This window comes from Theropithecus gelada, chromosome 4 (assembly GCF_003255815.1).
Source record: "Theropithecus gelada isolate Dixy chromosome 4, Tgel_1.0, whole genome shotgun sequence".
NCBI lineage: Eukaryota > Metazoa > Chordata > Mammalia > Primates > Cercopithecidae > Theropithecus > Theropithecus gelada.
The window spans coordinates 158,571,851-158,584,362 of record NC_037671.1 but is presented as its reverse complement, the minus strand read 5'-3'; the positions used below and the strand labels follow the sequence as shown (position 1 = coordinate 158,584,362).

At 44.6% G+C, this 12,512-nt stretch overlaps 1 protein-coding gene and 1 long non-coding RNA gene across 3 annotated transcripts; one reads left to right on the top strand and one right to left on the bottom strand.

The window, feature by feature from the left end:
- Window positions 1–680: 680 nt before the first annotated feature.
- TCF21 (transcription factor 21) lies at window positions 681–7,169 on the bottom strand. Of its 2 annotated transcripts, XM_025382832.1 has the most exons (3): window positions 6,437–7,169; window positions 4,443–4,540; window positions 681–3,097 (listed from the first exon to the last, which is right to left on the bottom strand). In XM_025382832.1, the coding sequence occupies exons 1-2, from the start codon at window positions 6,884–6,886 to the stop codon at window positions 4,451–4,453; spliced, it is 540 nt and encodes a 179-aa protein (XP_025238617.1). In that variant the 5' UTR covers window positions 6,887–7,169; the 3' UTR covers window positions 681–3,097; window positions 4,443–4,450. The 2 variants fall into 2 exon arrangements, with proteins under 2 accessions (XP_025238617.1, XP_025238616.1); XM_025382831.1 differs by lacking the exon at window positions 681–3,097 and having other exon boundaries at window positions 3,996–4,540.
- Window positions 3,451–11,564, top strand: LOC112622851. Its single transcript, XR_003119037.1, has 3 exons — window positions 3,451–4,566; window positions 6,854–7,698; window positions 8,619–11,564. It is a non-coding gene; the product is annotated as an uncharacterized LOC112622851 (long non-coding RNA).
- Window positions 11,565–12,512: the final 948 nt, after the last annotated feature.

The following is a 12,512-nucleotide window of genomic DNA, read 5'->3' as shown; positions in this document are numbered from 1 at the left end:
GAATGCTGTTGGCAACCAGCGAGTTTCCAAGGGCAGAGCCAGCATTTGGAGCGAAGGATGCAAAGCTAAGAAAGGATGTTGGCAGGACAGCTGTGCCCCGCTCGCACCTGAGTTCTCCGCGGTGTGCGGATGTAACCCAGAACCTGCCCTACGCCTCATCTCTGAGCCAGCGGATCTGCGGCGAGACATCAGGCGCTGGCCCAGAGATTGCACCCGGAAAGGGACGGAAAGGAGGCTGTTCGGGCTGGGGCTCAGAACTCTTTCCCCGTCTCGCCTACTTCCAAAACCTCTTCTCCCAGGCGGGGAAGCTTCAGAGGCTGCTTCGCTCCTCTGCCTTTGCGCTCAGCTTCCCGCTGGCCGCGAGCTCCCCAAGCACTCCTGCTGCCCTCGCCCCCAGCCCTGGCTTCCCTGCAACCCGAACTCCAGGCCGACTTCCCGACGTATACAGTGCCGGACCAGAGCAAAGTCAGCCACTCGCAATGGAGTGATGGGGAGATTTTTTCTGGCCTGAGAATGGACAAAGGGACTCTCCTGCAGGGGACGTGATTCCAGGGCGCCCAGATTTCTCTCTCCCTTAGAGGTCGCAACGCAGCCAACAGAAGTCTGGCTTTAATACACTCAGGACTTAAAAACATCATCTAATGACTGAAATCTGTCTGAGAACACAGGATGAGCGCATCCACGACCACACACCCGAGTGGAATAAATCTTTTATTTTCTGAAGACAAGTGATTTGAAGTCCAAACTGAATCGCATTTAAGAATTAGGAATCCACTGCGTGCCATCCTGGAGTGAATAGAAAATTAAACTAAATTGGAGTCCAGAATATGCAGCTTCTTTAAGAAAAAAATTCCCTCTGAAATATTCTTTCCCACTGCATTAAGTAGTGTTCCTCATGAGAAATCTGAAAACATTGATTGTTAAAATGTGGTCCTGGGACCAGCAGCATTGGCATCACCTGGGGCCCCACTTCAGACTCCTGGACTCAGAATCTCTGGAGGGTGGAGGCGTCTAGGTGATTCTGAAGAACTACTGGCTTAAAAGTCTCCTTGGTCAGTGTTTTCCACTAATCAGTAAACATATAGAGCCAGCGGAGCTGGAGCTCTGTTTATCACTTACTTTTTAGAATGAAGTCTCTGTTTGACAGTGGGAAAGCCTGCTAGAAGGATCCTGAGTTGCTTGTAAAGTCATGCAAGCAATGAGAGAGAGAGAGAGAGAGAGAGAGAGAGAGAGAGAGAGAGAGAGAGGACTTCCCTGGCTACAGTCCAGATTGGATATCTGTCTGCTTCTGAGAACTTACAGACTCACTTACTTGAAACACTTCATTCTCCGTTCAGGCGTCTGTAAGATGCTTTGGTTGTTGTTCTCCTGGTTCTTTCTAAAAGCACCTTCTAAGATAGTTTTCATAACCTAGAGGTCACAGGCAGGATACTCCCCACCCTTAGCACCCCCCCACTCCCAACTTCCAAACTATACTGGCTTGAGGCCGGGGGAGTTCCCCATTCTTTCTGTGAAGCTACTCACCCCCTATTCAAATTGAGACACACCAACTACCTGGGCTGGAGCTGGAGCAGGGTAGGCTGGGAGTTTTACCCTTCTGAGAAGACCAGAGGAGAGACACCTATGGTGGGTGTGGGTGTGCTGATGATCTGGAATGGGAGAAGGGCCCACTGAGAAGAAGAGATGGTTAGACTGTGGGTGTGTGTTGGAGGCATGTGTGGTGTGGTCATGTTGTCATGTTCCTGGGCTAGTGGCAGCCACCACCCAGTCATTCCCACCTTGATCCTCACTCCATTCAATGGGCAACCATGGGGACCTGAGTGTGCCCAGGCCCCTCCTTGGCTGAGGCTCCTGATGGGACTGGGCAGCCTCATCATCAGACACCAGTGTCAACCTACCTGCAGGTGCCAGGCCCTGACTTTGCTCTCTGGATTTCTAGGAAAAAGAAAGTTCTGGACAAATTTAGAGAACATTGGGGAGAGGTGCAAGGTGAGAGAGAAACAGAGAGAGAGAAAGAGTCAATAAATACCCAAAAGAGGTATTTTTGTTCATGGAAAAAAAAAAAGATCATTGACTGGATGTTATAAACATACACCCCTTGGAACTTCCTGCCTGAGACACTTTTAGTTTGGATCTAGGCACAGATAGTTCACTACCCGCCACTTAGTAAAAGTAACTGACATTTTCATGGAATCTGTCCTTTACCAAGGGATTTTACAGATATAATCTCATTTGAGTCCCACTAAGGCTCTGTAAGATGAAAGGAGAAGGTCTGCATATGATTATTATCATTCTCATCACCTTTATCCCTGCTTGCAGAGATGGGAAAACTGAGGATCCAGGCTCTTTCAAGAAACAGCTAGCTGGTTGCAGAACCAGGGTCAAATCTACCCGTTCCCTATTCATAGCCACATGCCTCCTGCCTAAAGCAAAGGCTTCAAATTATTGATAGGCAACTATGGACAGCCATGAAGACTTTCTAAAAATCCATGTGTAGATTGGCATTGCAAGGGAATGAGCAAGAAAAAGTTTTTTCTCTATGGACAGCCTGCCTGGAATCCTCAGAATTTAGCGCATTTGTTTTGTAAAAACGTGAGTGGGAGATTGGAAAATTTGCGAAACGTGAAAGGCAAACAATTGAATCACACTAGGGACTCTTTGATTTGAACTCTGGATAGGTTGAGGCATGGGCTCTACCCCTCTGGTAGAAAGGACAGAACACATGAATTTGAGGAAGGGGACTCTGGCCAGAGCTTGAAATGTGTTCTTGAAAGTCAAGTTGGGGTGGCGGTGGTGGGGAGATGGAAGGGTATCCTGATATCTTGAGAAGTCCTCCATGTGCAAATAGGCGGATGAAGTCACCGGAGTTCTCAGCCCTCCGAGAATGAGGAATTGCGCTTGGTAATGTGGTCGCCACCCCTTGGTAATGAGGTCACTATAACTGACAGAGAGCACACCTGGCAGAGCAGCTTCTCTAGTCGGGACCAACCTAGCGGGATCCCTCCTCTATGGCCAGGCAGAGGGCTCCACCCGAGGAGCAAGAAGCGGCCTGTGGGGTTGGTGGAAGGGCGGAGAAACTCTTGCTCCAGGTACCAAACTAAGCCGAGAAAAAAGGGTAAAAAATGGAAAAGAAAGAGCAAATGAAGCGGAAGCTTCAAGGCTCTCTGCGAGGAATAACAGTATAAATAACCGAAGACGTCTTGTAAACACTGCGGTCATAACCCCGAACATTAAACAGCCCCGGTGGCATCTGGCGCATCGGCCGCCGCGGGCTGCTCTGGGGCAGTGAGAGAGCCGGGTCCCAGGCTCCTCTGCCTTGCTTCTCTGTTTATCTCAACTTAATCTTCCCCTAGGAGCTGTTCCGTAGCCTGGAAAATGTTTAAATTAAAACCCAGTCCGCCGGAAGTCGTGGTGGGAGCTAAACGCGCCAGCTAACCGCAACCAAAAGGCAGGCATGCAGGTTTGTTGTTAGAATTAATTAATGGATTATTAATAAGAAATGTAGATAATGTATGCTGCAGAACTCTGAAAATCCTGAAACACACCCTAAGGGTTATGGAATTTACATCTTCCATAGCTTCTATTATTTCTTCACTAGTTTGCAGCCATACCCACACCTGGAAGGTGACGAAAGGTGGAGTTTACTTTCTCGCCCGTGTCAGCAGTCATACTGTGGAATCCATGAAAGCTGGATTTCCTTTTTCTGGTGCGTTTTTACTCTTGAACTGTGTAACTGTGGATAACTTTAATACTGCCCATTCTTTGTTTACAGTTACATAATTTCTATTGTCCTTAAAAGTAACCGACATATTTCTTTTTTAAGGTTTCAGTAAAAAACGTAATCTGCATCTTCATTATGAAACTCATATGCAATTTTCTTCTATCTCTAGAATTTAGATTGATGTTTAAAAGAATCATTTTCATTATCAAGCTTCCCCATAGTTTCCCACTTTTCTATTGCAAATATTTTTAAAAATCACACAAAATGTCAGAGCTTTTAGCAATATAAAGAAAGATTTATTTTCAAGTGTAGCAAAACTTGTTTGAAAAAAATATATATCTTTAAGTGAATTACTTTATAAACGTGACTGTCAAAGTCAGCTATCCTATGATCTACATTTTACAACATATTGTACAAAAGATACATTGATAGGCTCTTATCTATTTATACATTTATAATTACATATTGCACTTGGACCAGCAAGGCTTGCAGAGTCATTCACGGTAGAAGTTAATAAAGTTAAATAGATGGGAATCTTTGCAAGTACAATTGATCTCCTCTGGTTTGGAAACGAATCTCCTCGTCGTTGTAAAGTGTTCTCGCGGGGTGGGACAGAGAGAGGAGCATTGCGAGGGGGAAGCAGAGACAGAGAGCACGGAGGGCAGGGGTCGACTTCCCGGGGCCCGCTCCCCCCGGGAGCGCGCCTTTCCCAGACTCGCACCTCCAAGGTCAGGACGCGGTGGTTCCACATAAGCGGCTCGCGGTCACCACTTCTTTCAGGTCACTCTCGGGTTTCCCGGCCACCAAGAAGGGCCACGTCTACGGGAAAGAAGAGGGTGGAGGAGGTAAGGAGCCGTGGCGGAGGGGGTGGGGTGGGCTGCGGGCCAGAGATGAAAGGAGTGGGGGCGGTGGGGGCAGGCAGTGCACTGGAGAGACCGATTATCTCTGCAATGTACTCCCGATCCTAGCGTACTCCGCGGCTGCATAAAGCAAAAAGCTGCCTTGGCGCCAAGTCACAGCTCGAGGTGGTGGTGGTGCTGATGGTGGTCTTTTAGAACGAGAGCCAAAAGGGGTCATACTGGGTTCCTTGTGAGACCCAATGCAGGAAGCCCTGGGCAAGCCGAGAGTGGGTGGTGCTGTGGCACTGCCTCGAAGCAGACGCTCTGGCAGCCTGAGCGGGGAAGCCCAGAATGACCTTGTGCCTGCTGGGCACCGAGTTGGGGGCGAAGCTCCCTCCTGGCCTCTCTTCTGAGGCGGTGGTCGGGTTTCAGGGCCCTGTCGCTTTCATCGTCTTTCATCGCCATCTATTTCCCTAGCCCCGACTTTCGTTTCTTCCATCTCAAACACCGGCTTTGACTACAACTTCTAAATTAATCACCGCCTCTTAAGGGAAAAAAGAAAAAAGCTAAAAATACTACATTGACTTTTAATTTAAGATCGTCTTCGTGCTGGACTGAGAAAGCATGCTTTCTCTTCCTTTCTCCGGGCTGTTTTATAATAAAGTTCATTTAAGTTTCTTATTTAAAGATGAAGAGAGTAACAATTGTAAATATTCGAGGCAACACTTTCATTTTAGGTGAAGATATTAAAAAGCTATTTACTCATTGGAAAAAAAAAAAAAAAAAAAAACCCAAACTTTCAGTTGGAGGGAAAACTATTTTTCATGGCAAAATGTGGTTTTGCATCTTCTTCTCCCTCAGTTCCAGAAACCAATTCGGTGAGAAGACAATTCAGACCTCTCTCACTACTGCTCTAGTGCTGGCTGATAAGACTTGCCTTTTAAGAGGAAAAATCTCTCATTCTTATCATATACAAACAGAGGTCCTAGTAAGTTGTTGTTATTGTTTTTCTTTAGATTCTAGAAGTTTTAAAATAAAATCAAATAAAAAAATTAAAATGTATTTCTTAAACAGTAAAATGCATTTGAGAAAAAAGTAGACTCAATGATTATCAGTTTTTTTGTATTAAAAAAGTTAGGCTCAATGGGCATTACTTTTTAAGATAAAAGGTAACTTTTCTTAAATCTTGAATGAGAGTGACCTGTTTTAATATTTATTAAACTCATACTAGTGAGGATTTACTGATTTTGCTGATAATTACTGGAACTTCTAGGATTTAAAAATACTAATCCACTTATAGGAGAAGCACAGAACATTTAAGTGGTTGGGGGCTTACATTGACAATTTAGGGGGGCATAGATGTGTCCTTATCTAATGGTCCTAAATATGCTTGTGAAAGAAACGGAGGTGGGTGTTTTTATTTACAAGGAAAGGAAAATCAAAATCCACTCTCAGCTAAAAGAAGAAAAAAGGATTAATAAAATGCCTCCTCGGCGTGAGGTCTTGTCAGTGTTCTCAGTTCCGCAGCAGCCACTCTACCCCAGGGAGGATGGCGATGGAGCGGGCTTAGGGGATCCCTCCTCTGTGCCAGCTCAATACACTTGCAAACCTTTAATTGGGCTGCCACGTCAAACCCTTGCATAAATCACTCCCGCTCCGGGGGCTGGTAGGGCAGAGAGCGAGGGTCATGTCTAGACCGCCCGCCTCTGGTCCCTGGAGGCTCTAGGCCCGCGGTGGCCGAGGTGTATAAGTCACCGCCACGCCCGCAACCCCACTCCCAGCCCCGCGCGCACTCGCGCCCACCGCTGGCGGGACTGCGGGCGCGCCTGGACTGCAGGCTCGCCTGGACTGCAGCAGCAGCCCCCAGGGCACTCACCAGGTTGACCGGGTGAATGTACCCGTTCTCGTATTTGTCGTTAGCCAGGATCTGCCTCAAGTGGGCGATGTAGCTGGACGCCAGCCTGAGCGTGTCCAGCTTGGAGAGCTTGGTGTCCGGGGGCACCCAGGGCAGGGTGGTCTTGAGTCTGGAGAAGGCCTTGCTCAGCACTCGCATGCGGGCCCGCTCTCGCGCGTTGGCGGCGTTGCGCTGGACCTGCTTCCCCTCCTGGCTGACCCCGCTCAGGGGGCTCTTCTTGGTGGGCGCCTTCCTCCTCTTGCCCAGGCCGCCGCGGCCCTTCTGGGGAGACCCATTCTCACAGTTGGAGCTCTCCTCGGTGCTCTCGTTGGAAGTCACAAATTCCTTGTTGGAGTCCATTTTCAGCCCGTCACATTCCAACATCTCCACCTCTTGAAGGTCCTCCACATCGCTGAGGGAGCCGGTGGACATGTTTGGGGGAGTGGACGAGGGAGAGAGGGAGAGAGAGAGACAGAGAGAGAGAGAGAGAGAGAGGCAGAGAGAGAGAGGCAGAGAGAGAGAGACCCTGAAAACAAGGGGCCTCCCGAGTGTGGCGCAGCCACCTCCTGTTGGGAGCTGGAGTTGGGGTCTGGTTGGGTTTCACAACCCTTTCCCCTTCGCAGAGTTGTGAGAAGGAACCTAGAGGACTTCTGCAGCAGAGGAACCGGCTCTCTGTTTCCCCACTCCCAGAGTCGTGGCCGTAGAGGAGTGTGAGCGAGCGCTGAGGAATTTGGTGGACACTAGGAATTTATCTGGGGAATAGAGGGGCGGATCTTTGCAGCCCAGGGGAGGGGCCTGCCAGGCCCCAGCAAAGCGCTTAGACCCCTTTCACAACCGGAGGGAAACTCATTGCACAGACCCTAATTTGCAACTTGTAATGTAAATCAACTCAACTGCATCATGTACTTACCAGCCACCTTCTCCCAACTGTGGCCGGCCGAGGAGAATCATGTCCTGTCCATCTCTAAAAGGCCTTTCCCTCTTAAGACATCACAGCTGGTTGTTACTGAGAACTTTAGAAAAACGACTAGATCCTTTGGCTCTTTCTGGGCCTTCCACCTACGAATCTCACAAGCACTCCATTCCCTCTCTCCTCTCAAGAAAACACGAGTAAAAATACAGGGAGTATCAACTGCATCCTGCCAACACCTCATAAGACTCCAAGGCTTTACCAAGATCTCCTTCCACCTTCCCTGGGATAAATGAGGACAAGTGCTTCCTAGAATCTTTATGGTGATGGAAAAGTAAGTATCAAAAATTTCACCTACACCTGATCATTTTCAAGACATCAAAGGACTGCCTATGTGTACACAAACCTACTTGATTTGCACACTCAAACCCAACACACACAGCTTAGTGGGAGTGGGTAGGGAATGAGATAGGGCAGTATGAGTGTGTGGAAAATATTATGTTAGTTGATCATCTTTTCCTAATAAGTGGAAACTTTCTCCTCTTTTTTTTCTAGAAATGCATTTAATATTGCCTTGAGAGTCTTAGTTGCGCTCAGACATCACCTTGCCTGGCACTTTTTGTGATGCACCATCCCTTTCAATGCTGCTGTTTTTGTCCTCTTCCAGCCTCTTTGGTGCCAGTGTTCCTCACATGAAGCTGACACTACAAAACACAAAGCAAGATTATCCTTTTGAGAAAGGTTCTTTTCCATCTTTAACCCCAGCTCGAGCCATCTTTCCTAGAGAATAACAAAGTCTCCTGGGAAGTAGGTAGAAAATCACAGGGAACCAGAACCTAGGGACCGGATGAAATTGATGCAATGAAACCAGGGAAACTGAAGGTGTAAATCTCTCTTACAATTTCTTTGCCAGGTTTTCTTCCCTTGCAGTTAGGCATTGAAGGTGGGCTGGAGTAAAATGTGAGAGTGGTTTCTGAGTGGTTCTCTTAGGGTCTGAAGGCTTCTCCTACATTAAGATATCGTATCTCTAATCCTAGGCTCAGCTGGGAATTCACTAACCTCTAACGCTTTGTTTTGCTAGCAGGGTCTTGTTTGCTTTCCCCCGATGCTGTAAACTAAACAGGTTGTCAGCAAATCAGTCTTTATTAATGAATTAGTGACCCCTCTTCCATAATATCTTCGCTGAGGATCCAAAATTTGTTAATCACCAGTGTAAAGATTTATGAGCTCTCTTATTTTCTGTTGTTTGTGCAGGTGGAGATTTAAATGACCACATCCACCCTAAGATTTATTGTGAGAATGATTGATGTTATAAACCAGGAAAGGACTCTTCCCACAGCAGGGATGACAGAAATATCAAGTTGAAGTTGCCTTTGTCTTCACGTACAAATGACCCAGTACTACAACACAGAAAGTATAATAATTTCATCTGAGGTTCAAGACAGCAGTAAGAGAACACCCAGCAGGCCTGTTAAAATTTTCTTTACTAATTCCCCAACTAGTTTCCTGTGATTTGCTCTCCCTTCTCTCAGTCTTGATAAAACATGGAAGTTAAAGTTATTTTTAGAGTAAAGAGCTCTATGAAAATGGGCATTGGCCAATACTTTGTGAAATGTGTGTGTGTGCGCGTAGCTACTAAGATATCTGCAAAATAACGACAAATAATTAATTTGGGCTCTGGAATGTGATAATTGTTATAAAAATCCAAACTATGGCCTTACTACATACCAGGCTATTAAGCTGTGATTTTTCTTGTTGGAGTCATTTTTTTTTTTTTCTTTTTGGCTCTGGTTCTCTGTTACGCCTTAGTTAATGGACTGCTCAGGCTGTCTGGGGGGATAACAATCATAGTAATATGTACCACTGAAAAGATTTCTGTTGTCTGTATATTTTTCAATGTTGGAAACTTAAAAGTACCAATTTCTGGAAGCATGTAAAACTAGCCTCATGTCATAGGCTGGTTTTTATGCTTAGCAATTATTTTTCTTTATAGCCATATAAGAAATTATTGTCACAAGTCCATTTATCTTGCAGTGAGACGTTTAGGCTGAGAAAGGCTAGTGGTCTGATAATACATTTTGGAGTGTTTCTAAAATTCTGTAAAAGATGGCTTCCAGTTTGGGAGTAAGATTTGAAGAATGCTGTTGCTTATGTATCTTGATTTGAAGTCTTGGAGAAAGAATATTCATATGAAAAATACTTTTTTCTTTTAAAATTTTGTGTCTATCCCTGCTAATAAACACTTAGGGACAAATGGGTGGGGCAAATGACTTCTTGTTGGACTCTACTGAGCAAATCAGTTAAGCTGTAACTTAAGCTGTGCCAAATTCTCCCAAAATGTAAACTATATTCTGTGAGAAGAGAAGCACTTTGGAGAAGCTGTATTAACCCTTTTGGTACATTGACCATTTCTGTTCCAAAGCATGAAACAGAAAACTAGTGATTTGAAAGTATGAGATCATTTCTAAAAGTTCTTACCTGACTTTTAAGAAACAGTTATGCCCCAGAGGCATCTGGCCAATTTGCTGCTCACTTCTAACAATTTGTTTTGCAAGAAAGACTATCTTTGAAAGATTTTAGTGCTAAGGAAATTTTATCTCCAAAAGCTGTAAAATGAAGATTAGGCATGGAATGTACCCTTGAACTTAAATCCTGGTTTATCAACTGATACATTTACAGGAAGTTCAAATTTGATTCAGTTGCACTTGGATGGAATAATTTGCTTCCTTTTTTATGAGAAGGAAAACATCATAGGCTTCCTTTGAACTGACTTCACATGCCATTACATAATCTTTCTCAGGGGAAAAATATGCCTTTAAATTTACATTTTAATCCTTTTCTCTTTCTACTCATCATTTGGTCAGGAGAAACATAGGCTGGCAAATCGGCAAAACTGCCCATTCTCTTTTTTCTTCATTTCTAAGTAGCACCTCCAGATGTTTTATTGATTTTGTTTGATGGTAACTACCACCACTTCAAACATTTGCCAACTTTCTATGCAAGTTGATGCCTTTTCTTTTTTTCACAGAGTCTGTCTTGCTCTGTCACCCAAGCTGGAGTGCATTGGCACAATCTAGGCTCACTGCAACCTCCATCTCCCAGGTTCAAGAGATTCTTATGCCTCAGCCTCCCGAGTAGCTAGGATTACAGGTGCCTGCCAATACGCCTGTCTAATTTTTGTATTTTTAGTAGAGGTGGGGTTTCACCATATTGGCCAGGCTGATTTCACACTCCTGACCTCAGGTGATCTACCCACCTCAGCCTCCCAAAGTGCTGGGATTACAGGCATGAACCACCGTGTCCAGCCAGGTGCCTCTTTTTTGATTTTACATAATTATCTCCATACCCTTTGTTGGCTGCTGATTGATTATTGTCTATCTCCCACCTATATGCTTATCAAAATCTGACTTTGTTTCATTAAATTTTAACTTTATTTCATAAAGTGAGCATTACTTCTCTTTGCTCATTCTAAATTACAGTGGTGCTGGCCTGTTATGTTTTGGCAGCCAAAGTGAATATAGCACTAGTGAGCTTGGTGGCTAGCTAAGAAGGTCAATAATAGTGATGCTAGGTGTTGCTGCTACCCTTACCTGGCACCAGCTGGGAGATGGTATATATCCTGGATGGTATAAATCCATTCAGTAATCAGAAGTCTTCCACGTGTTCAGTATACCCTAACGCCCTCTTTTCACATTTAATTCAGTGAATTGTAGATAAGATGCCACAGTGCTAAGATTTAAAGCTGGCAAATAACAACAGTAAAGTCTAGAGAAAGATTCTGCATGGTTCTTTGAATCCAAGAGTTAATCTTGCATTTCACATGTTCCATTATACAGCTTTGAAAGCAGCCAAGCCTATGTGCTTGAAAGTCGGAGTTTACCCTAAGGTGTAAGTGGGCCAGAGAAAACTCAGGCAGACAAAGAGAGTTAAAAATTTTGCAAAGCCAGTTTAATGTCCTCCTAAGTTTTCTAATACTAGAATAATTTTATTAGACCCTGTCAGTGTTAGGAAAGAGAGAGAAAAGGACTGAACGACTCCTGAGTCAGGTACCATGCAAGGACCTTTGCCTCCATTCTCGTTTCATGTATTTTCTCTCCTTTCTGTTGGCACTACTAAAGAAAGAGCTGCCACATGAAATGAATATTGTATTAGAAATGCATGCCAGAGGCTTTCCCCTGTAATAAAGTTTTAGAAAAACTGGCTTGAGTGATGACTATTCTGTATCTTAAAATAAAGCTTGAAAGCAAAACCTCCCAAGTTTTCCCAAAAAGAATAAATCTTCTAGGTTGTATGGGAGACCCCTTTAGTGCACTTACATGTTACATATAGTTTATTGATGGGCATAAAAAAATACAGGCCAACTTGCTGTCAGCCTCCTTCCTGTATGGAGGCACTGGAATCAAAGTCTCCTTTGGGTGATGATCTCTTTGGGATTATTTCCTTGTGGCAGGTGCTTTCAGCTTTGAGGAACCAAGAGTCGCAGGAAAGTACTGAGTGTGAATCCTGACTTTAGGAAGATGAAATATTTCCAGGCGATGAAGCATTTTAAAATAGAGACACAAAGTAATAGTTTGTCAGAATTGGATAGGGCTGAGGACCAAGGAGGCCGTGAATAATCACAAACTCTGTTCCAATGAGATGTCAGGGACAGTACTGCCTACCTAACCCTGTGTCCTGATTTGCCTTGTATTATTCCTTCCACTGAGTCACATTGCCATGAATGGTTTTTGCTGTTTGAATAATTATAGTAAATGTGAGAAAGTTTCTATTCTGTTATTCCCTATTTAGACTATGTAACCATTGATCCCTAAATTATACAAAACGAGATAGACTTGAGCTGTCCTGGGATATAATGCTTAGAACCCTGTCTAAGATGGTTTAAGTAACGTAATCGCCAGAAGGACTTTGTTAAAATAGAAATCTCCTCTCTACCGTAGAAACCTGATGGGCCATCTGAGGGCCACTCATTCAACTAACATATCCCCAAATCTGCCCTCTTCTCACCATCTCCTCTGCTAAACACTGGATCAAGTCACTCAAGTCACTCAGATGATAACAGTCTCTTAAAGGGTCTTTTTGTTTCCATTCTTGTCCTCTTAAAATCTATTGTCAATAAAGTGTTTCAAGTCATTCCCCTGCTTAAAATCT

Coding starts and splice junctions, on each gene's coding strand:
- TCF21 (XM_025382832.1), bottom strand. CDS start 6,886: ATGTCCACCGGCTCCCTCAGCGATGTGGAGGACCTTCAAGAGGTGGAG. Junction 4,541..6,436: donor ACATTCACCCGGTCAACCTG/GTGAGTGCCCTG, acceptor TCTTTCCCGTAG/ACGTGGCCCTTCTTGGTGGC.